Below are 23800 nucleotides of genomic sequence, written 5' to 3'. Positions count from 1 at the left end.
CCGGTGCTGACGGTGCTGGCGGCGGCCGGCCGTCTGCCACCCGCCGTCCGTCCAGACGGCAGACGGCGGGCGGGCGGCTGCAGCCGCGGCGCGCCGGGCCGGCGCCGCGCTGGCGGCGGACGCGGCGTGACGATACCCGAGGGATGAACCATGCTGAACCATGCTGAACCATGCTGAACCACGACTGAACTCTGGCGCCAGTTGATACAGGCGACTACTGGTGTGGAATATGGATGGATGGGCGGATGGGAGAAGGCCCACTCCCCTGGCTGATCCCATGCCCCATAATGCGAGGCGGGGGGGGGGGGGGGGGGAGGACGGGAACGTGCACACTGCACAGAGGCTTGGGGGCTGGTAGAAGCGTGCAGGGAGCTGGCGGCTCTAACGGTACTCCATCACTGGAGCCGGCCTGCTCTCCGCAAATCCCGCTTTCGCAACGTGTCTGCCTGGTTCACGGCAACTGGACATGTAGTGGGCGGCTCAGTGCATGGCTCCGTCGCCGCCATGCGCTGGCCGACCGTGTTCGGCGATGTGTGTGCGATGTGCTGTCGGGTCGGACCGAAGGCGGCTGGACACGGGGCCAGCGGAGCGCTGCGGTTTGGAAAGCAAAATTCTGGGTACCTGGCAGTGCTGAACGCGGGATTGCGTAGCGAATTCTGATGCCAGAAATTGTTTTTGTTATGCTGTATGTATCGGCTGCCTTGGGCTGTTTGGTTCGGATCAAGGACGGCGCGCTCTCGGTTTGCTGTTCATCGAAGTCGGTCGGCAAAGGGCGCAATCGATCTTGCTATTGCAATCGCTAGGAAGGGCAAATGGCTTGATCCAACCCGCAGTGCTCGGCGTAAGTGGTGGGGTAGTGTGGCGGATGGCCCCTCGTGACCGCAGTTGTCTTCCCACTCCTCCTCGTCCCTATCTCTTTCTCTGTGTCTGTATTCGTCTCTCGTCTCTCTTGTCACTCGCCTCTCGTCTCTCGTCTGTCGTCTCTCGTCTCTCGTCTCTCGTCTCTCGTCTCTCGTCTCTCGTCTCTCGTCTCTCGTCTCTCGTCTCTCGTCTCTCGCCTCTAGTCTTTAGTCTCCTGTATCTTGTCTCTTGTCTCTTGTCTCGTCTCACCTCACCTCGCCTCGCCTCGCCTCGCCTCGCCTCGCCTCGCCTCGTCCCGTCACGTCTCGTCTCGTCTCGTCTCGTCTCGTCTCGTCTCGTCTCGTCTCGTCTCGTCTCGTCTCGTCTCGTCTCGTCTCGTCTCTCACTCCCTCGTCTCCCTCACTTCCTTTTTCCCTTTCTCCCTCCCTCCCTCCCTCCTCCCTCCTTCCCCCCCTCTCTCTCTCTCTCTCTCTCTCTCTACCTCTTCCCCTTCCTCGCCCCTTCCTCCCCTGCTTTGCCGCTCGCCGGCGCCATCCGTGTCTTCGGACGCAGCCCCCCCTCCGCGTGGGAGACATTTCTTCGTCCCTCGGCGCCGCTCCGTGTCTCCCTAGTATCAGTGGTAGCTGGTGGCTGGCTGATGCAACGCTACTGAAAGGCCGTGAGCCGCCGTATTCCGAGACTGGGTGTGGCGATAGGCTGAGATAGCCCGGTTCTTGAGGCGCCGTTATGGGCAGCCGTACCCCGATACCAGCCTCCCCCCCCCCCCCCTCTCGCCACGCTCCCGCCCGTCAGCTAGCATGATGGCCAGCGTTGGCGCGGCGGCCTGTCTGCCTATCTGCGCGGCTGCCTGTCTGCCTATCTGCGCGGCTGCCTGTCGCATGTCGTGTCAGTTCTGTGTGCTCTCCGGATCAAGTGCGATTTGGGACGTGTTACCCGCTCCTGCCACCTGGTGCCTCGTGGTCCCCATGCCCTTGACGTACTCAAGTGTGTTGTTCGACGACTGGGAACAGCCAATGGAAACAGTGGTCATGGGTCACAGGTCATGACAACGTGAATATCGAACGCTATTTTCTTGCTCGCTTAGCTGCTTTGACGAAGTCACCAGTCCGGGCGCTAAATCATTTTCAAGCCCAAAGTTATATGTTGTCCGATCCCCGTTCGGTCCAGTGTCATTTGACCAGCGACATGAGTGACTGAGCGTTGACCCCCTCCCCCCTCCCGCCTCCCTCGGCGTCAACCCTGGTGGCGCCCCTGGGGCAACAGTGTCACATGGACACCGCGCTGTTAGGGTGAGCGCGCGTCCTACACGAGGCACGCGCTCGGAACCGGGCCGGAGCGGAACTGTGTTGTTACAGGGGGAAAACAGCTGCATCACAGCCGCTGTAGGACCACTGAGCCTGTGACGCCGCGCGGTAATTGTGAGCTTACAAAGCACGTTTGCACCTCCAACTTTCGTGGGCTTGTAAAACACGTCTACATCCTCGACTTTCAAGGCAAGGTTCCAGTCAAGGCGTAAGGGATCTTGCGGCATCAGTTGGTGTGGGAAAGGAGATAGCGACAATATGCTGAAGGAAACCTCAACATCTCGTCTGACGCGTGTCGGTTTGTTTTTAGTGCTTGCGTATCCCACGACCTTGAGGGCGACGTTTTAGGTCGCCTGATCCTGGCGCCACCCGCCAAGTGGCTGTTAGTCGCCTTCCCCCCCCCCCCCCCCCCCACCACCCGCCGGCCCACGTGCCTGGCGTGAACGCTGCGCAGGTCTGAACCGGGCACAGGTGGCGCCATCTGCCCCCCTCCCCTCCTACCGTCCCGCCTCGTGCGGCCGGCGCCAGCTGGGGTGGTGGAGGCGGGGGAGGGAGGGAGCTGACGAATGTGAGGCGGAGTGTGTCGAGGGCGCCGGACGGCGAACGTGACCGGGCGGGGCGGGGCGGGCGGAGCGGGGGTGGGGGCGGGCCTCGACGGCGGCCGTACCCAGCGCCGTCTGAGCCGCCAGCCTGCTGGGGCGGCCGGGACACGCGGCCGGGGCGCAGCGGGCCAGCCGGTCGGCCGCGGCGGCCGGAGCGTCTGCCAAGGTGACCGGGCTGAGCCGCGGGGCGCCGGCGCAGCGCAGGGCGACCGGCGGCGGTGACGCAGCGACCGCCGGGCGCCGGGCGCCGCCTTCGCGGCGCAGGACAGGGGCGCCGCCCACGCTGGGATCGCCAGGGGAGGGGCGCTAGCCAGCTCCACCGGAGGGGGGGGGGGGGCGGGGCGGGCGCTGTGATGCCGATCGGGCCGGCTGGCCGCTCCTCCGGCCGCGACGGACCGTTCGAGACTCGGTATCAGATACGACGCGCTCTGTCAGGGCTTCAGCTTCAAGGCAGCAGCACAAAATACCACTCCACTTCTCACAAAGAAGAGCAAACGTGTCACCGAAGTGGTTCCTCTGCGGCTCAACTCGAGACTTCATGGAACGCGCGCGGTCGGGGTTGTCGGACAACCCGTCGGACCGTGAGCTGGCGAGGCTAAGCTGAGCTGTCGGCGGGGTGGGGGGGATGAGTGCAATGCTGCCAGCAGAGGCGCGGCCAGCGTTGTACAGTTATTGACTCCAACCCCCCCTCCCCGTCCCTGCCACGAACAAGTGAGGACACCTCACATCGAGCTTGCCGCCCTCCGCCGCGTTTGTTGTCGCGCGTGTCCTCTTCGCCCGCTGCTGTGGCGTCTGCCAGGGAGTCCTGACACTGAGCCGGCTCGGTGTTGTTGCTGAAAAAGTCCTGACCGCAGTAATCCTGGTGATGTCTGATGCGTCCTCGCTGCCACGGCTCGTCTGAGCACGCCGCCAGCGGGGGTCATTGCCCCGCCAGGCAGCGGTCGTTGACCTTGGCGAGCATCGTGTGTGCGGTTTGTTTAGATTAGCCGGGGCTGTCGGCGTGCAGACGGCCTGTGTAGCCCCGCCGAGGGAAGGTGGCCTGCTGTTGCTGCGCCCCTCGAACTGGTCCGTACTGGGCCCCGGATTCGGATCCCGGAATGGCGTTCACATCGTCCCGGAATGGAGTTCGCATGGTACCGGAGGAGGGTTCACATGGTCCCGGAGTGGAGTTGGCATGGTTCCGGAGTGGAGCTCACACGCTCCCGGGATGGAGTGCACACGGTCCCGGGATGGAGATCACATGGTCCCGGAGTGGAGTTGGCATGGTCCCGGAGTGGAGTTCACATAGTCCCGGAGTGGAGTTCACATGGTTCCGGAGTGGGGCTCGGGTTCTGGGTTGGACTATCGCTCACCCTCACTGGGTGCGAAATGAACTTTCACTAGGTGCAGAGTGACGCCCTGCAAGGTTGCTGAGCAGGTTTTTACTGGGTCACGGAGTGAGCTCTGGCCAGAGTCCAGGAGCGGGACCGCTCTGGGTTCCCAGAATGGGTGTGAGGTCCCGGAGTGGACGTTCACTGGACTTCCAAGGCGACTCTCCGCCTACCACAGCGTGTGCTGAGTGTGCTGTGCCGACTCATCAGCCGTCGTCGGCCACGTCTCATGGCCAGCCCTTAGTGAGCCGGGACTGCAGGCCCTCCAATCGAGTGCGGCTCCCGGCTGTGCCGTCGGCAGGTCCAGGGCGCCGGCAGGTCCAGGTCACCGGCAGGTCCAGGTCACCGGCAGTTCCAGGGCGCCGGCAGGTCTGCGCCGCTCGGCCTCGGTCATGTTCAGCGACCTGGGCGACTCACAGGCCCGCCTGCCGCGTCGGCCGCCGCTGCTGAGGCGCGGCACCGCACGTGCGTCAGCAGCGGCGCAGAAGTGCGGCAGGCGGCAGGCGCGGCCGGCCCGTCAGCTAGCCGCGTGCGCGCACAGACTGGCGCCGGCGCGCGCCTCTGACGGCGCCTGCACGTGCTGACCCGGCTGGCCGGCTGTGTCGGGCTGGACAACAGATCGACAAGCGCGGAAGCGAGGACTTCCGCACCGCGCGCGCACGATAGCGGCTGCGGTTCCGCTGCGGACTTACTGATGCAGCTGGGTCAGGTCCGTTGATATTCCACGGGTCAGGTAGCGTGATTCATGAAGGACATGAGCTATGTGCGTAGAGACATGGCGCTCAATTTCGGTGGCCTAGCTCTGAACTTCGGCCGAATCATTTGCCGGTCGGTTTTAGGGACCGTACAGCGCGGGATTACGAACCCCCGGCTCTGCAATCAGTTCGCAAAGCTGAGGCCCTGAATTTTGTTATGGATCAGCTTGGGAGAAAAGACCAACCGATCTGAAGCAGGCGCGCTCCGTGCAGTCCGATCCGAAGAGTTCCCAGTTCGTTAGGATATTTTGGGGTGGGTTTCGCCATTTTTCGCCTCTCAGCCCTCCAAAACCTTGCACTGTTCGGCCCACAACTTAATCTACGAAGCTACCGTTGATGTGAAGCCATGCCCATTCTCCTCCATATGTCTTGGGGAAATCTCGTCTCCACGTTTTGTGCATTGTCGCCAATTTTTGTGAATTTGATCCCTACATCGCTGCCATATGGCCTGCAGACTGCGCGGAAGAACAACACCGCAGATGGACACCAATTTCGTACATCGATTGCTCTCCCCCCGCTGAAGTGTGTGGATGATTCGGCGACGTCATCGCCGGACGTGGTTGTTCCTGCCAGCCCGGCTGGCCTGGCCCCAGGACTGGAGCTGGGGGTGGGGGTTGGGGGGGGGGGGGGGCGAGATGGTCTCTGAGACTGTCGTCTCCAAACTGTTACCACGCTGCTGTTGGAATACGCTCTCCGACACCTCTAAGCCATGTACACAAATCGGAACGTTTGCCCTTGAAACACAGCTGACCATCCTAACGCAAGTGATTCTCGTAGCATTAGGGTGCATGGGGTATAGTCGTCTGTTTGATATTTTTTGCCGTGTATATTTTATGGAGGGTGCTGTGCCGGCCGGGGACCTGACCTGCCCGATGTGTGTTTGTGTGGAGTGTGCAGTGTTGATGTAGACCGGACGCGGTCGGCCGGGCACCGCCGCGACCTGTCGCGCCGGGTCAGGGGTCACCGGGTCACCGGGGAGCTGCTCCTCCAGCTGACCGCCTCGGCGTCCGTCTGTGTCGGTGACACATCCGGCCGGTACCGGTGTCCGTGACACATCTGGGTTGGTATCGATATAGGTGATACGTCCGGCCGGTATCGGTGACACCTTCGGACCAGTATCGGTATCGGTGACACATCCGGGGCAGTATCGGTATCGGTGACACATTCGGACCAGTATCGGTATCGGTGACACATCCAGGCCAGTATCGGTATCGATGACACATCCGGGCCGGTATCGGTATCGGTGACACATTCGGACCAGTATCGGTATCGGTGGCACATCCAGGCCAGTATCGGTATCGATGACACATCCGGGCCGGTATCGGTATCGGTGACACATCCGGGGCAGTATCGGTATCGGTGACACATTCGGATCGGTATCGGTGACGCATCCGGGCCAGTATCGGTATCGATGACACATCCGGGCCGGTATCGGTATCGGTGACGCATCCGGGCCAGTATCGGTATCGATGACACATCCGGGCCGGTATCGGTATCGGTGGCACATCCGGCCGGTATCGGTATCGGTGACACATCCTGGCCGGTATCGGTATCGATGACACATCCGGGCCGTTTGATGGCCGACACCGGCTCGGGCTGACCCTTCACGGCCGCTACAGACGTCCGGTCCCCCCCCCTCCCCCTTCTCCTCAGCTCGTGGGGAAGACGCGACTCGGAGCACTCGGTTCACGCGCCAGCGCCGCGCTGAGTCGTGCGGCGCTGAGCGCTGGTTTTCGTCTGGGTGCTGGCCAGAAGGCTATCGGCGATCATGCGTACAGCGTTGGCCCTGTGGTGCTGTCCGCTGCCGCCGACTGGTGCTGTCCGCTGACGCCGACTGGTGCTGTCCGCTGACGCTGACTGGTGCTGTCCGCTGACGCCGACTGGTGCTGTCCGCTGACGCCGACTCGGCCGGCGGAACCGAGGGGACCGCCGCAGGCAGCGTCGGCATCGTGTGTACAGCCGTGCTAACGCGTACCGACGAATCATGCTTGAATGTCACACAACCGCACACCAGCAAAACCACCCCGCTGCCGACCGGCTCTGTGCGCCGGGCCAATCTTCTTTCGAAAGGCGCCCCGTTAACCGGGCCAGTCTTCTTCCGAAAGGCGCCGTGTTAACTGGGCCAGTCATCTCTCGAAAGCCGCCGTGTTAATTGGAGACGTCCTTACCCGAAAGCCGCCGTTAACTGTGCCAGTCTGCGCTCGAATGCCGCCGTGTTAAATGTGCCAGTCTTCACTCCAATGCCACCGTGTGAACTGTGCCAGTCTGCGCTCGAAAGCCGCCGTGTTAACTGCAGTGAAGTTAAGCTCCACCCTTTTGCCTAATACAACAGCAAGACAAAGTGAACTTGTCTTTGGAAAACTGCGCAACGCCTGCGCCGCGTCACCACAGTAAAGTGCTAGCGCGTGGGCGCATGACCACACCCCGTCCATCCTCCTCCATCCCCCACCCCCCCCCCCCCCCCATCACACTCGCAATGACCCAGCGCCCGGGAAGTCTTCCCTGCGGCGGCCGTCCGACGGCCGCGTTGCCCACGTGCAGATGAACGAACGGCGGGTAGTGAACGGCGGCCGAACAAATGAACGGGTGGGGTCGCTTCGCTCCCCCCACTGCGCGTCTGTAAAACCAGAGGTACGGGGTTCGATTCCCCGCGGTGCCCGCCCTTCCTGCCAGGGTGGGAGGCAGGCGACGCCATATAGCCTCAGCAGCTGAGTGCGTCGTAAAGCCCCAATGACACACACACACACACGCTTCGCTCCCCCACCCGTCCTGATGCCGGTCAGGTGCCGGACTGCCTCCACGTGCTGCGACCGGGCCTGTCCGTGTGTGTGACGCGGCGCCCCGCTCCGTTGCAGGCACCCGTATCGTGTACACGGGCCAGTTTCTGAAGGCGCTGCGCGACTCGCCGCTGGCCCGCACGCCGCCGGCGGCCATGGCGCACGTGCCGGGCGTGACCAAGCTGCCGGGCGATCCGCCGCTGAAGTCGGCCGCCGGCTCCGGCTCGCCGCCGCCCGACGGCGCCGCCGCCGCCGGCGACAAAGCCCATCACGGTGAGCGCAGTCAGCTGCTGCTGCAGTCAACTGTTGATGCAGTCAGCTGTTGCAGTCGGCTGCTCAATACTGGCGCGCCTTCGGATGCGTTGTTCAGGCGGGCTGACGATGATATGCGTGCGTGCGTGTGTGCGTGCGTGCATACGTGCGTGCACTTAATATCGCGTTTCGACGACAGATCGTAATCGCGCATTTTATGTGGCAGGTATCGTTCAGGTTATATTTTGCTTGGGTTTCTCCACGTTATATTATGATAACAATGCAGTGTTCTTCGCATGATTCTGACCACATTGTTGGTTCTGCTTGAGGGGGCCTATTAAATAGATCAACTTAAGAATAAGTTACCACCAAAATATGTCTCGTGGAGGACGACAAGGTAGTCAGAAGGATTGCGAAAAAGTGTGTATGCGTGTGTGTGTGTGTGTGTGTTTTTTTTTGTCTTGACAACCCACGGAGACGACTTCGGATCACGTAGTCAACGCTACAGCTGCCGTGTTTGGAGCATGACCTTAGAAATCGCCTCGCCGTTGGGTTTCCACGAGTAATTGCATTATAATGGTAGAATCAAGTTTTGTTTATAAACCAGTGACGGAGTATTTATTATCATGTCTAAGAACGGTGGCAGGAGCTGGAGGGATCCGGCAGGGATCTGGTATTGACAGTCGTTTCAGGCATCGCGTTTTTTCCGACAATGCCCTAGTGTTGAGCTTAACAGCCCGATCCAATGTCGGGATGTAAACCTCAATGGTTTCTTGTTGCTGGACCAAGGGAAAGTTGCCTCTGTCAGCCGATATCCTGAAGGAAAACTCTGACTCTTCGTGGGCGTCTGGTATTGAGCGGTGTGACTCAGTGGCTGGGAACGAGGCTCGTGTAGAGGCACGGTTCGTCACAAGCTCGTCACATGGCTCGCCATGCTCGTCACACAACTTGTCTCGTCACACGGCTCGTCACACGGCTTGTCACGCTCGTTACAAGCTCGTCACACGGCGCGTCACAAGCTCGTCGAAGGCTCGTCACCCGTTCGTCACGTGATTCGTCACACGACTCGTCCGCAGTGCGGACGGCCCGCCGCGGTGTGACGGGAGGGAGCTGTGCCGGGGGGGGGGGGAGGGAGGGGGTCGTGACGACCACTCGCTCTCGAGTACGGGCGGAGCGGCAGCAGCACCAGCAGCACCAGCAGCGACGGACAGTTAATTCGGGCGTTTTGCTGCATCACGGTGTGGTGTCCTGCTCTGTCGAAACTCGCCAGCGAGTTCCTGATGCATCAGGAGCGTCCCATGAGCGTGGCTTCGATCGACCATAGCTCCCCGTGTCCCTCCCCCTCTCGTCACGCCTGGTCGCAACACACGCCGTCGAGACCCCACCCGTCGGCACGACTCCGTTCCGTTCTTCATGACCGTTCCATTCTGTGTATTCATGACTCCGTTCCGTTGTTTATGACCGTTCCATTCTATGCATTCACGACTCCGTTCCGTTATTTATGACTGTCCAATTCTGTGTATTCACGACTCCGTTCCGGCATTTATGATCGTTCCATTCTGTGTATTCACGACTCCGCTCCGTTATTCATGGCCGTTACATTCTGCGTTATTACGACTCCGTTCCGTTCTTCATGACCGTTACATTCTGTGTATTCACGACTCCTTCCGTTATTCATGACCGTTCCATTCTGTGAATTCACGACTCCGTTCTGTTATTCATACGGCGGTTGTAAACGGAGGACGCGGAAGCCCCGCTTTACGCAGCTGTTGTAACGGAGTCTGCGTGCCCAGCTGTGCGTCTACTTCACGCGGCGCCTCGTGCGAATGACGCGTGCCGGCTGTGTTTGTCCTCGCTGGTCGGGTATGACCTCCATCGGCGGTGAACCCTGCCGCACGTGCGCACCTGCTGACCAGCTGTGGGTGCGGCCCCTAGCCAGTGGGGCAGGCCGCGTCGTCTGCCGCTCGGTGCTCCGTTTTGGGCCCACCCCACCTGTCCGCTAGTGGGGCGGGCTCTGCCGTCTGCCGCTCGGTGCTCCGTTCCCCCTCCCCCCTCCCCCACCTCGCCGCCAGTGGAGCGGGCCTTTTCGACTCCCGTGCAGTGCTTTCGGACTGAACCGGAGGCCGTCGTCTAGCGCCGTTGTCGTCCCTTCCTTCTGCCTCGTCACCGTTTGGCCGTGAATGCGGCCGGGGCCGGTTGTGGCTTTCCTTACGCCGCGTCGTATATGGGCCCGGTCAAGGAAGTTGCACGTTTGCACGCAAGAAAGTCGTGTGGGAAGTCGCGTGGGGTTGTTCAACAGCCTGCGCCTGCGGCAGCTCTCGGTTGTGACATCGTCATCGGTTCCGCACGGTGACTAGCGGTGAGATCGGCACCCTCCGCGCTTTGTCGTACGCCGTCTGCCTTGCGTGGGGTATGGGACTGCGCGCTGTGCGCGGACAGGTGGCCCGGTGGGCGTGGCTGCTCCCCAGGGGCGGCCCCCCAGACGGGCCGGCGTTCGTGACCGGTTTTGAGATAGCTGGAAGGGGCTCTCGATGTCTTTCACCGTCGTTCAAGTGTCGCCGTTTGGTTTGTCGCGTCTTTTTCTTCTTTGAGGGACGTAACTTTTCCCGATTTTGCGGGTGGTGGGGACAGACTTAACAATGTTATCGTTTCAGACGCGTTGTCATCAGTGAGCACATAGAACGTAGTGCGCACACGGAGTTCGGAAATTATTTTTTTTCGGCGTGCTGGATCGTTTACAGCAGTTTCGGGTCCGTGCGGATGAGACAGGAGCCACGTCGATACCAGGCTCGAGGGCCATCTCCAGTCTGTCCCGAGCTCCTCCGGCAGTGGTGCTGGCGCCAGAGCCGGGCTGCGGGCTGGATGTGCTGAACTGAGACAGGGCTTCCATCGACTGGCGTGGACCGGTGCCGCGCGGCGGCCGCTGATGCCGGCGTGGTCGTCGGACGCCGCGCCGGTCGCCCGCGCCCCTCGCCCCCCCCCCCCCCCCTCACGCCCAGCAGCCGGCGGCCGGGCGGGGCGGCGCGGCCGGCGCCGGCAGCAGCGGCTGAATCATCGTGACGCGTCCGACCCCGGGTCCGCCGGCGGCGCGCCGCGCCAGCCGCCGCACCGCCGGTCGGGAGCGGAGGTGACGGCGCGGCCGGCGTAAGCCGCGCCGTCAGCGATCCAGTGCGGGGCAGCGCGGGCCAGCGCGGCCCGCGGCGCCCTCCCCGGCTGGCGCGCGGCCTTGGCGACGTGTGCTCGACCCGAGCGGCGGCGGCGGCGGCGTGGCCTCACCGGGGCGTCAGGGCGCAGCTGGGCGGTCGGTTCCGGCCGCCCTGTCCGAGGGGGACGTGTCGCGCTGACCCCTGCGACGTACCCGTCACGCGGACCCCCGTGACGCACCCGTCATGTCCGATGACCTGTGCAGTGCTCTGGCATCAGGGCTGGGGAGCAGCGCGCTCTGTTTGTCACAGAGCGGCCTGAAATGCTGCCGAAGCGTATTCACAGGCGTGGTTAGTTGTGCCAGAATGGCATTGTGCAGCACAAGAGAAGGAAAGGAAAGGAAGGAAGAAAGGGTAACACATAGCTATGTCTTCGTGCATTCAGTGTGTGTGTATGTGGTCATACTGGGGTGTCAGCCAGGTGACACATCGGGGCATGTCTTTGTGCGGACAGCCGCCGACAGCATGGTCGGAACTTCAAAGACGATGATGCGGACCGTGCGGTTCCGTTCAGCCCTTCACTGCCACGTCATAGGCGCCATGTTAGTTTAGTGTACGTTTTGAGCTTCAGTCACAGCCCCAGCTGGCAGCAGGTTCACAGCCGTTGTGGTCAGTGACGACGACATTTCGGCTCTGATTCTGGGGATCCGAGGTCAGCTTTGGAGCCGTGGATCTCTGGTCTGATCTGGAGTCGAGGATCTCTGCTCTGATCATGTGGATCTTAGGTCTGCTTCGGAGTCGGGATCTCTGGTCTAATCTGGAGTCGAGGATCTCTGCTCTGATCATGTGGATCTTAGGTCTGCTTCGGAGTCGGGCATCTCTGGTCTGATCTGGAGTGGTCCGATCTGGAGTCGAGGATCTCTGCTCTGATAGTGGAGCTTAGGTCTGCTTCAGAGTCGGAATCTCTGGTCTGATCTGGAGTCGAGGATCTCTGCTCGGGTCATGTGGATCTTAGGTCTGCTTCGGAGTCGGGCATCTCCGGTCTGATCTGGAGTGGTCTGATCTGGAGTCGAGGATCTCTGCTCTGATCATGTGGATCTTAGGTCTGCTTCGGAGTCGGGCATCTCTGGTCTGATCTGGAGTGGTCTAATCTGGAGTCGACTATCTCTGCTCGGATAGTGGAGCTTAGGTCTGCTTCAGAGTCGGGCATCTCTGGTCTGATCTGGAGTGGTCTGATCTGGAGTCGAGGATCTGTGCTCGTGTCATGTGGATCTTAGGTCTGCTTCGTACTCGAGCATTTCAGGTCTGATCTGGAATCCAGGATCTTTGGTATGATCCGGCGCGGGGATCTCTGGTATGATCCTGAGTTTAGGATCTGTGGTATGACCCGCAGCCACGGATCTCGGATAACCCGGATCACGGATAACCGGGTCCCGCGGTGGGTCCTATTGGTGACGAAGCCTGGTTGGGAGGACTGTTTGTGTTACCCACGTGTCTGGCTGTTGCCATCGGTCATCCCAATTCTGAAAAGCGTGATCGATTGTCATCCGGTGATTGAATGGTTGTCTGTGTGTCATGTGTGAATGGCCCGTACATTTCGGTTATTAAGTCATTCGGTATTTATACATTTGTTCGGTGCATGACATTTCATGGAGGCATCCATAGTTGCACGACTGAGTCCCAATGGGCGCGGCCGAAATCAGTAATTCCAGAGTCGTTTGCTTGTCGTTCCATCATTGCTCCTTGTCTCGAGACGTGGTTACTGGGCCGCTTTGTATTTGGAGAAGGAACCACATGCCCAACTATTGGGATCGATGTAAAATCGGAGGACGTTTCAGGATTTGTGATTGTGTTCGTGTTCCTACACCAGGCTTATGTATTACATGAGACTCGCACAGTTGAATTAGACTCGTACATTTGCGTCAGACTCGTGCATTTACGTCATATTCGTACATTCACATGAGACTTGTGCATTTACATCATATCTGTATATTTGTATCAGGCCCGTACCTTTACATCAGACTCATGCATTTAGACTCGTACATTTACACCAGACTCATACATTTAGACTCGCACATTTACATCAGACTCGTGCATTCACACCAGACTCGTACATTGACCCATTTACTCGATTTATTGAGTTTACATCGTCATGCTCTCTGCGTCAGAGCAGGCAGAGTAGGCATGTTCACGCGAGTAAAACCGCTGCCAACGCTTGCCCATGCTGCGTCGCCCGTTCGAAGACGGGCCTCGTCAGTCAACCTTTCGAACCTGGTAACCCGTCCCTACTGATCGAACGCGGCCGTGGGAGTAGTCATGAGGCTGGGGATCCCGCACCGCTCCAGCAGGCTTCTCCGGATGTCCGGGTGTCGCTCCAGCAGGCTTCTCCGGATGTCCGGGTGTCGCTCCAGCAGGGTTCTCCGTATGTCCGGGTGTCGCTCCAGCAGGCTTCTCCGGATGTCCGGGTGTCGCTCCAGCAGGCTTCTCCGTATGTCCGGGTGTCGCTCCAGCAGGCTTCTCCGGATGTCCGGGTGTCGCTCCAGCAGGGTTCTCCGTATGTCCGGGTGTCGCTCCAGCAGGCTTCTCCGGATGTCCGGGTGTCGCTCCAGCAGGGTTCTCCGTATGTCCGGGTGTCGCTCCAGCAGGCTTCTCCGGATGTCCGGGTGTCGCTCCAGCAGGGTTCTCCGTAGTACGGGTGTCGCTCCAGCAGACTTCTCCGTATGTCCGGGTGTCGCTCCAGCAGGCTTCTCCGGATGTCCGGTTGTCGCTCCAGCAGGCTTCTCCGTATGTCCGGATGTCGCTCCAGCAGACTTCTCCGTATGTCCGGGTGTCGCTCCAGCAGGCTTCTCCGGATGTCCGGTTGTCGCTCCGGCAGGCTTCTCCGGATGTCTGGGGGGCCTCGCCTTTGTTTTCCACCTGCCGGATGCGGGGGCCGCCACCTTGACGCGCGTTGTGCCGCGGCGGGATGGTATCGTCGCGGATGCGGGCGCACTTAGCAAACCGAAAACCAAAGCCGTGGGAATAATGTGCGACGGTCGATCCAGGAGTCGAGTAAGGTAGTGGTCGAGGATAAACCGGGGTCCGGTGCATGCCACTCGAAATTCACTGTGGTAGCGAGAGTTGTCCGATTTCTTAGTTCCAACTAGCTGCCTTGTCCGTACTCAAACGAACATCGAGATTTTGTGCTCGCATGTAAGAAGACAAATCAGAATACGCAGGAAGACCCCAGCGTTAGCCCAGGTCCGCACCAGCCTGTTTCTGTACTAGTGTCAACATATGTCTTATGGACAGTTCAATATCCTTACGTCTCTCTGGTTGGTGGTGTGATGAGGGTCGGAGACGGAGGCGCTCCAGCCCGTGCCAGCTCGCTTTGAGGGCGTGTTAGTGACGGTACGGGCGTGCGCGTGATGGCCTGCACTCGGCGCCGCTGACTTCTGGCGTTTTTTTCAGATGGAGACGATCCTCAGTTCGAGATGGACATGTGAGCGGTGGAACCGACCTTGGCTCGCCCCGGGCCGGCGCCGCGCCGCGCCGCCGCGCGACGTCCACCTGCGCGCGCCATCTCTGCCTGGCGGCGGGAACCTGTGGTTGTGCTCGTGGCTCGCCAGGGCTGTGGAATCCAACGAGAGCGAACGAATTTGAGCGTCTCGGCTTTTGCTTCGCCGAATGTGCGGCCTATGAAAACGGGTTAGGAATGATTTAGCTCAAATTGTTCACTTAACAATGATAAACGATGTATTGGTTTGATGTTTTGGAGTCATTTGAGTGGGCTGATTTTGTGGCGCTATGAATTGCCGGTGCGACTGCTCGTACTGCGAAATACTGCTCTCAAGACGTGCTTCCCTGGGCGGTGCGCTGGCGTTTCAGTCGTGCTGCGTTCTGTTTAAAACATAATCATTTTCCGAGGAAGCATCGTATTTCTTTTTGCCGGCCGAGTGCTGCTGACCACGCGGCATGACACTGATTTGCGTGCCGCAGTCTTCCGACACGTTCGGCCTGAGTGGTGTCGTCCTGACGCTGCGCCGCGCTGTTCCGCCAGCTTCTCTGTGACACATCAGTGTTCAGTGGACCCAGTTTCAGTGTGTTGACGTTTTCGGTTTGGTTCCTCTGTTCTGGCTGGTAGCCGTTTTCTCTGTAGTGTTGGGGCCGGGCTCGTCGGGATTCGGCGCCGGCCGCTGCTGTCGCCGGCGCGCCTGCGAGAGCGTGCTGTTCCTGCCGGCGCCGGCTGGCCCCAGCTCAGCCGGTGGCCGTCGGCGTCGGTGTCGGGGCAGGCGGGTGTCGGCGCCGGTGTCGGGGCAGGTGGGTGTCGGCGTCGGTGTCGGGGCAGGGGGCAGGCGGGTGTCGGCTCGGCCCGGCCCGCCGCCCTACTCCGTAGCGGTCGGCCGCCGCCGCCGTGTGGTGCTGTCCGCCGGTCCCAGCCGGTTTGAAATATACGACCGTCTGGCGCGCGCTGCGTTTAGGGCACCTCCGGCCCGCGGATCGGGCAAGGAAGTTGGTCTGGGGGCGCCGTCGGTCCCTGTCACTCTGGCGTGATGACCACCCGGTCTGGGCTTTGATAAACCCATTGCACGAGCCATTCTCCGGTGATGTCTCCGCGCCCGCATCGTGTCGTGATATGCGATAAAAGCGAGCATCTCCTACGCGTATTTCCGAAATGTTGTTAAGTTTGCTTCTGGCGCCCCTGTAATTTGGTGTGCTTAGTTGAATTTTGAAATTACTGCCTTGCGGTAAGTGCCTTGACCTCGCATTTGATACCAGCTGACATTGCACAGACACACACACACACACACACACACACACACACACGCACGCACGCACGCACGCACGCACGCACGCACGCACGCACGCACGCACGCACGCACGTAGCTATTACGTGCCATTTGTGGAGCGATAAAAAACGACGGGAAAACACGGTGAGAAAAAACAACGGAAGGTGATGCGGGATAAGACGTACCAACACACGCGTACATATTCTGTACCGAAAAACCCCATTTCCCAAACAATGACACATCCACCTTTTGTTCACCCGCGGAAGTGACGTGAAAGGATGATATGTGTTTGCTTGTTGTTGCCTCACAGTACTTTTACATGTCAGTGCATGTCAAAATTTGTCCAGACGCCAGTCCTGTCAGGATGACGCGCCCCATTACCCGCTTCGCTGTGCCCCGCCCCTCCCCCCCCCCCATCCCTCTCCATGCCATCGCAGGCGGTTTTATCGTGCGAGGTGGCAAAAAATGCACATTCGCCCGCGATGGCACGGTCCTCTCGTGATGACGTCTGTTGATTCGCTTCACCTTGTTCCTGTACTTAGCTGAACAGTCGTATGTGACGCAGTGCGCGTTACACAGGCTACAGTGTCTTGAGATGATGTGGGGCGCAAGATGGAGTAGAATAGTTCGTACTGGACCGTTCATGTGATGGGAAAGTCATACAAAAAGTTAGGTTTTTGTGAACCCAGGTCAATGGCGAAAGGGTGTGCGCTGCGCATTATCCCAGTCAAAGCGTTGGGAAGAGTCCCACGCCAAACCGCCGGTATATGACCCCGGCAGAGTACGGCTGCGTCGCAGGATGAGAGACAAGAACTCAAAGACGCGATTTTCGTGGTTTTATTGGCGCGTTGTTCCAAAACCTTGCAATAGTGGCGCTTTGAACGCGAGGCCCAGGCTTAATCCCCGCCGCAATCAGGGCTTAATCCCCGCCGCAATCAGGGCTTAATCCCCGCCGCAATCGGGGCTTAATCCCCGCCGCAATCGGGGCTTGATCCCCGCCGCAATCTGGGCTTAATCCCGCCGCAATCGGGGCTGAAGCACTCACTGCCTTCTCATCGATGGCTTCAACATGTCTCTCCACAAAAGCAGGGATGAGTGGCGCTTCGCTGGTTAAGAACCGCATCGCATGACGTCTCGTGGGACGTAACACGCGGGGAAAGGACGAAGCGGGAGAGATGAACTGCTGGGCCGGCAACTGGCGTCTCACACGGCGCCCACGTTCCCCATGGCGACGTTGTTGTAGCGTCGGTCGCGCGGCCTCAGCTGATGGTCAGCCAGACCTTGAGGCGAAGAGACTGCACGCCATTTCTGAAACGCAGGCCAGCATGGCCGAGTAAGGCCGCTGGACAGCTTTGTGTCCCCCTCCCCCCCCCCCCCCCACTGCAACGTACGTACAGGTGAAGCTGGGTTTTACGTGCACGTTAATTCCCACGCGCAGGAGGTTCATCACAAATGGGGACATGTGGTCGTATCCCAGGCAGGTACAAGATCATGCAACAGGGTTGGGAAGGGCAATGAGACTATGCTATTCCGCGAAGTGTCAGTGAAGTTAAAGCACTAGTCCGTCGTGATCGAAGCTATGCGCTGGAAAGCGACATGAATGACGAAAGCCACCGTACGCAGCCGTCCATGAAATGCATGGACGAGCAACCCTAATGAGCGAAAATCGCATTGTCGCTCATTAGGGTTGCAAAGTCGCATTGCTGCTCAAGCATCTGCCACGTTTCATGAAAAATACCCGGTTTCAAAGAGGACAGGAAAGCGGCATCTGAGGCCCTGGCAACGGCAGTTTTTTATTACATATTTCATATTTTATATTATTTCAGATTTTTCGCCGTTTATTATATATTATTATCATATGTTTTGCCGTTCATATCTCACGAGTGCCTTTTTTATTCAATTTCATATTATTTCGTACATATTTCCGCGCAGCGTTTCTGTTACGCCGTATTTCATTACGTAAGATTCGGAGAACCATTGCGACCGAACGCCTGCTGAGGCGCCCACCAGATGGACCCCTGTAGGTGTACTCTCACATCTGGAGGAGCCGGTAGAGTTTCCCCCCGCCTGCTCCAGGGTATACCGGGCCTCTCCCAACACGTAGCGCCGCTTACACCAGACGTCACACACGCACACGCACACGCACACGCACACGCACGCACGCACACACGCACGCACGCACGCAAGCACACACACACGCAAGCACGCACGCACGCACGCACGCACGCACGCACGCACACACACGCGCACGCACGCACGCACGCACGCACGCACGCACGCACGCACGCACGCACGCACGCACGCACGCACGCACGCACGCACGCACACACACACACACACACACACACACACACGCGCGCGCGCACACGCACACGCACACGCACGCGCATACGCACCTGTCGCACGCTGCCCGGCTGCTTGCAGAAGATTATCACCGCGGAAATGACAACCACCAGCAGCGTGATGATGAAAGCCGCTAGTTGAATCAGGTCATGGTTATATGTGGAAAGGGTGAAGAACCACGCGATCAGCATCACCTGTGAAAGAGAGGTCTTGCCGTAAGGACATGCCAAGAAACACACACGTTCATCGTCAAAAATTCGGTCCGGACGGAGACGTTGACGGAAATGTGAATGTAAAAGACTCACGACGACTACTACGCAGATCAGCTTAACAAACGAGGGCAAAGATCACAGGCAGAGTTTAAGGAAACAGGGAGAGTGATCGCGATCTTTGCGCGATGCAGAAACATCCCTTATTGTTGATGGGAAGGAAGCACGAGGGGGAAACGTATCTGGCGATAGAATGCGTGCGTCTGGTGATACAAGGCTTGGTTCAAATATGCCCACACGGCGGCATCATTTCAAGCGAACAGGTCGTTCACCCATCGGCACATGCTGCATAAAAGGGCACTTGGCACGTTTGCGCAGCAAGGACATTTAGCACATGTACATAGCAGCTGGGATTAAAACTCGAGCTGCTGAGGCCGAACTTCGAAACACCGCTGATCTTACGGCTTACTGATGTCATCACCAACGACTATCTACCAGCTTCCCTGGCATCGCACAACAGGTCGAGGCTACAGGTTGAGGCTAACCACGCACAACAGGTCGAGGCTAACGATGTGGCTAACAAGAGGCTAGCACGCTAACGATGTGGCTAACGAGGCTAACACGCACACAGTGGAATGCAAAACGCGGCGTCGGTGTTTTGTAGAACTCGTGTAAGACCCGCGGTACTTTTAAGCAGGGGCTTGGGCCGAAGCTGCAGTGTGGTGCCTTCAATCTGTGTGTGTTAACGCAACTTCGGTTCTTTGCTGGTTTTGGAGGAGCAACGCCGATGCATCTGCCGATTTTAGGACTTTGATTGCGCATTCATCGTCATTTTAGAATGTTCCCCACGCTGGTGATCGTCTAAAAGCAATGGCACGGCATAATATGTTGATCGGATTTCTCTGCCATCAGCAGCCTCCAGATTGCATAAGGAGGCTGGGAATCGCTGTTCTTTGCGTCACTTCCCTTGCCACTTTGTACTGTTTACGTTATTTCCCATTCCTATACCAACACCCCGTGCCTGTTTGGGACAGGGGGACCAGAACATGGACCTGGAGGTCAATATCATACCCAGTGCCTGTCACACACCGTACAGCAGGCCGTGCGACCTACCTCCGTCCAACAGCAAGGCCTCTTTACCGCACTTTACGGAACCCGGTGGCGCAGCTAGCCAGCCCAGAGCGTTGCCCGCCGCAGAGGAGCGCTGAGCGCTGCCCGCCACAAAAGAGCGCTGAGCGCTGCCCGCCGCAGAGGAGCACTGAGCGCTGCCCGCCGCAGAGGAGCGCTGAGCGCTGCCCGCCGCAGAGGAGCGCTGAGGGCTACCCGCCGCAGAGGAGCGCTGAGCGCTGCCCGCCACAAAGGAGCGCTGAGCGCTGCCCACCACAGAGGAGCGCTGAGCACTGCCCGCCACAGAGGAGCGCTGAGCGCTGCCCGCCACAGAGGAGCGCTGAGCGCTGCCCGCCGCAGAGGAGCGCTGAGCGTTGCCCGCCGCAGAGGAGCACTGAGCGCTGCCCGCCGCAGAGGAGCGCTGAGCGCTGCCCGCCGCAGAGGAGCACTGAGCGCTGCCCGCCGCAGAGGAGCGCTGAGCGCTGCCCGCCGCAGAGGAGCGCTGAGCGCTGCCGGCGCAGAGGAGCGCTGAGCGCTGCCCGCCGCAGAGGAGCGCTGAGCGCCGAGACTTACGAAGAGAAGTAGCGGTGTGACGACCGCCCAGAAGATGAGGGGGTAGGGGCAGCAGCAGCAGCCCTGCATGGCGGCCCAGTTGGCCTGGAAGCGCATGCCGCCGTACATCCAGCCCACCGCCACACACTGCAGCAGACTGAGCAGCGCCATCAAGCCGTAGCTGCCACAGAAGCTGCTCAACTGGCCAATGGATTGCATGGCGCCCTGGCGACAGACAGCAGCGTTAGAGAGAATGATGTTACGAACGGCATGGTATCAAATGATGCCTCAAAGATGATGATGATTGGGGTTTTAGGGCGCGCCGACTCCTGGGGCCGTTTTGCGTTCAGGTTGAATGCCTCGAAGGAGTGAGAGCTACCCCCGCTGTCATAGGCAGGCGACGCCATGTAGCCTCAGCAGCTGAGTGCGTCGTGAAGCCCCAGTGACACACATGACACGCACACACACACGAACGATGCCCACTTGGACACCCGTCCTGTCGCCATCATAAACTTACAGCAATGAGTCGGGGCGTCTGTCCGCGACTGTGCGCAACCTAGGCGACACGCCCTAGCGTCTGAATGTTTTGGCACGAAAATTCTCGCCGGAATAAGGGAATTTCGGCGCGCTTGCATCATGATTCACATGTTCGGTTTCTGTACGCCTGATCGCCATCTCAGTTCTCATCCACTGAGGCGTTCTCGTGGCGGAAAAATATAGCGTTTTGTCCTCCTCTAATTTATGGCGCCGGAGACTGGAACGCGTCAGAGGCTGCGACATTACATACATCGGGTGAATTATTTGCCTCGAATATGCTTCTCAGCGCGGTGCAGAACGATAGCCCGGAGATAAAGCAGGGCACAGCGAATACGCTTCTTACCACGGTGCAGAACGATAGGCCGCAGATAAACCAGGGCACAGCGAAAACGCTTAGCAGGACCGGCTTCCTGCGCAGCACGCGAAACCTGAAACAAACCAATGCATGCCCTCCATTTGCTGCTACCACTGGGAACTGCATGCTTCTACAGACGTCGTAATACTTCACTTTGTTCTTAACATGAACTCAAAGTATCAGGTAAATACCGGGCCTCAAATAAAGATATAAATTAGCAGCTTTGGGATAGCCCTCCCCATTTTCTTGCAGTTTTTCTGTTTCGTTTTACATTTCGCTATGATGTAATCCACTCATCATATTATGTACTGCTTCATGTCCATAATCGAAAATAAAAGTGCAACATCAAGCAAACAAACATTCCAGCCAACTCGATTTGCTGAGATTTTTTCGGGGCTGTCGAAAGATGGCGTGACGTTCGCGGCGCAGCAGGCGGAATGGTGCCGCTATCCCGCTCCAGTCACGGAGTCTGCAGAGGCGCGGCACATCGCAGGCCCCGGCCGTCGCTGTGTGACTGTTCAGGCGGACTCCCGAGGCTGGGGCAGGCTCCCCCCTCGGGCAGACTCCCAAGGCTGGGGTGGACTCCCCCTTCACTCTGGCGGACTCCCGAAGCTGGTGTGGACTCCCTCACCTCGGGTAGACTACCGAGGCTGGGGGCGGACTCCCCTCACTCGGGCGGACTGCCGTAGCTGGGAGCGAACTCCCTTCGGGGACTCCCCTCCCTCGGGCGGACTCCCTTCCCTCGGGCAGACTCCCCTCCCTCGGGCAGACTCCCCTCCTTCGGGCGGACTCCCCTCCTTCGGGCAGACTCCCCTCCCTCGGGCAGACTCCCCTCCCTCGGGCAGACTCCCCTCCCTCGGGCAGACTCCCCTCCCTCGGGCAGACTCTCCTCCTTCGGGCAGACTCCCCTCCCTCGGGCCAGACTCTCCTCCTTCGGGCAGACTCCCCTCCCTCGGGCGGACTCCTTCCCTCGGGCAGACTCCCCTCCCTCGGGCAGACTCCACTCGCTCGGGCAGACTCCCCTCCCTCGGGCAGACTCCCCTCCTTCGGGCAGACTCCCCTCCCTCGGGCAGACTCCCCTCCCTCGGGCAGACTCCCCTACCTCGCGCAGACTCCCCTTTCTCGGGCGGACTCCCCTCGCTCGGGCGGACAAGCCTGCGCGGCGACTGCAGGCCGTCATAGATGACAATCGGCACGAGCCGGGCGAGCAATGCAGACAGAACATAGCGCAAAAGGGATGCAGGGAGAGGTGCTGCGCACGGCAGAAAATGGCAGGGATTGAATTACCTGAACTGAATGAGATCGTGAGCGGTGAATTATGACGAGATCAGTCAGCGTCTACCGGGATGTGCGGGACGCTGTCAACACCGCTTTAGAGTTAATGGGGAAGGGGAGAGTGTGCGGGTAAATCTTCTTCCCGGACATTGCTAGCATTTGACGACCTACCTCTCAGGAAGCACGCAATCTTCGATTGCGAAGTCAAGCCTTCCTCAAAAAATGAAATCCTCGCCGGGGCCGGGATGGAGCAGGAATGGAGGGGGACGGGGGCTCCAGGGTGGTTAACCGAGACTCTCCACATCCCTGTCACCACATCAAAGCGCATTTTCACGGCGCGCCTATCTCTGAACCTGTCACCGATCCTGTCTAGCCCTGGATTGGACCCAGACACCGGACTGGGCCGCTTCGTCGCGCGCAGCCACTCGCTGCTGTGGCATGAGAAGACGCACACGTCAGGGGACAGTGACAAGGCCAGGCTTGTGATGCTGCCCAGGCGTTCGAGGGTGCGCGTCCAATTAGTGTTCCGCGTGCCGGGTCGGAGTGTGGGCGACCCGGCGCCGGTCCACTGGGGAGGTATCGTCCACCACGTGCCGGTCCACTGGGGAGGTACCGTCCACCACGTGCCGGTCCGCCGAGCCGAGTACTGTCCGCCCTAGTTACTCCAGAACACGTTACCTGCTAGGGCGGTCTTTAGCCTTCACCTACCCCGCCTCTGCCAGTTAGTTACCTGGGCTGAGCCAGCTGATCATTTCATCATACGAACAGTAATTTGGACATAACAACAGTAATTTAAATACAACGATGCAATGACTACTACAACAACAATAATGATAATTTTCACATGAATTTATGAGTGTTTTATATATATATATATATATATATATATATATATATCAGGAATTTCGACCATCTTTTCGGCAGGTATGAACAAACACATCAGGCTTTTTTGTTGTTGTTTGATATTGCGCTTGCGCATCCGATAATATGTAGTTTTATGACGGCTTTTTATGGTGTGCATGCACCCGCGTCGGATGGACACACGAATATCAGCATGTATCTGACAAAAGTCATCGACGTCTGGACCGAGAGGGAGACGTGTGGATAGTCTGTCGTCACCTCCCCCCCCCCCCCCCCCCCCCCCACGGGGGCGACGGAATGTCTCTGGCAATGAAGCAGCCTCACCTCGGGTGGAAGGTAAGAGGTCCCCACAGCCGCTTACCTCGGGGTGGAAAATAAGTGGTTGCACACAGCGGCTTACCTCGGGGTGGAAGGTAAGAGGTCCTACACGGCGGCTTACCTCGGAGTGGAAGCTAAGGGGTCCCACACCGCGGCTTACCTTGAGGTGGAAGATAAGAGGTCCCACACAGCGGCCTACCTTGGGGTGGAAGGTAAGAGGTCCCACATGGCGGCTTACCTCGGGGTGGAAGGCAAGAGGTCCCGCACAGCGGCTGTCACCGATTCGACTATCCAGAGAGCCTCGTTCAGCGACAGCAGGAAAGCGCTGATGAGGACGCAGGCCGCCCAAAAGCCTCCAGACGGCGGGACCACCAGCAGGATGTCCGTCAGCAGGGCGAGCGTGCTTGCAC

General features: G+C 59.4%; 2 protein-coding genes across 2 annotated transcripts; one reads left to right on the top strand and one right to left on the bottom strand.

The window, feature by feature from the left end:
* Positions 1 to 7747: 7747 nt before the first annotated feature.
* Positions 7748 to 15336, top strand: Thor (eukaryotic translation initiation factor 4E binding protein thor; the record flags this gene model as incomplete). Its single annotated transcript, XM_037217758.1, is given in 2 exon segments — positions 7748 to 7942; positions 14515 to 15336. Coding segments are annotated over 2 exon segments (230 nt in total), but the record flags the coding sequence as incomplete, so codon positions are not given.
* Positions 15337 to 16654: 1318 nt separating this feature from the next.
* Positions 16655 to 23800, bottom strand: LOC119091332 (creatine transporter; the record flags this gene model as incomplete). The annotated part of the gene is given in 5 exon segments (XM_037214062.1): positions 16655 to 17141; positions 18230 to 18370; positions 20066 to 20269; positions 20925 to 21009; positions 23629 to 23800. Coding segments are annotated over 5 exon segments (707 nt in total), but the record flags the coding sequence as incomplete, so codon positions are not given.

The sequence above is a fragment of the Pollicipes pollicipes genome, unplaced genomic scaffold, assembly GCF_011947565.3.
Source record: "Pollicipes pollicipes isolate AB1234 unplaced genomic scaffold, Ppol_2.1 Scaffold_1600;HRSCAF=1878_pilon_pilon_pilon, whole genome shotgun sequence".
In the NCBI taxonomy this organism is placed as follows: domain Eukaryota; kingdom Metazoa; phylum Arthropoda; class Thecostraca; order Pollicipedomorpha; family Pollicipedidae; genus Pollicipes; species Pollicipes pollicipes.
The sequence above is the reverse complement of the archived record's forward strand: the minus strand, read 5'-3'. Positions and strand labels throughout refer to the sequence as shown.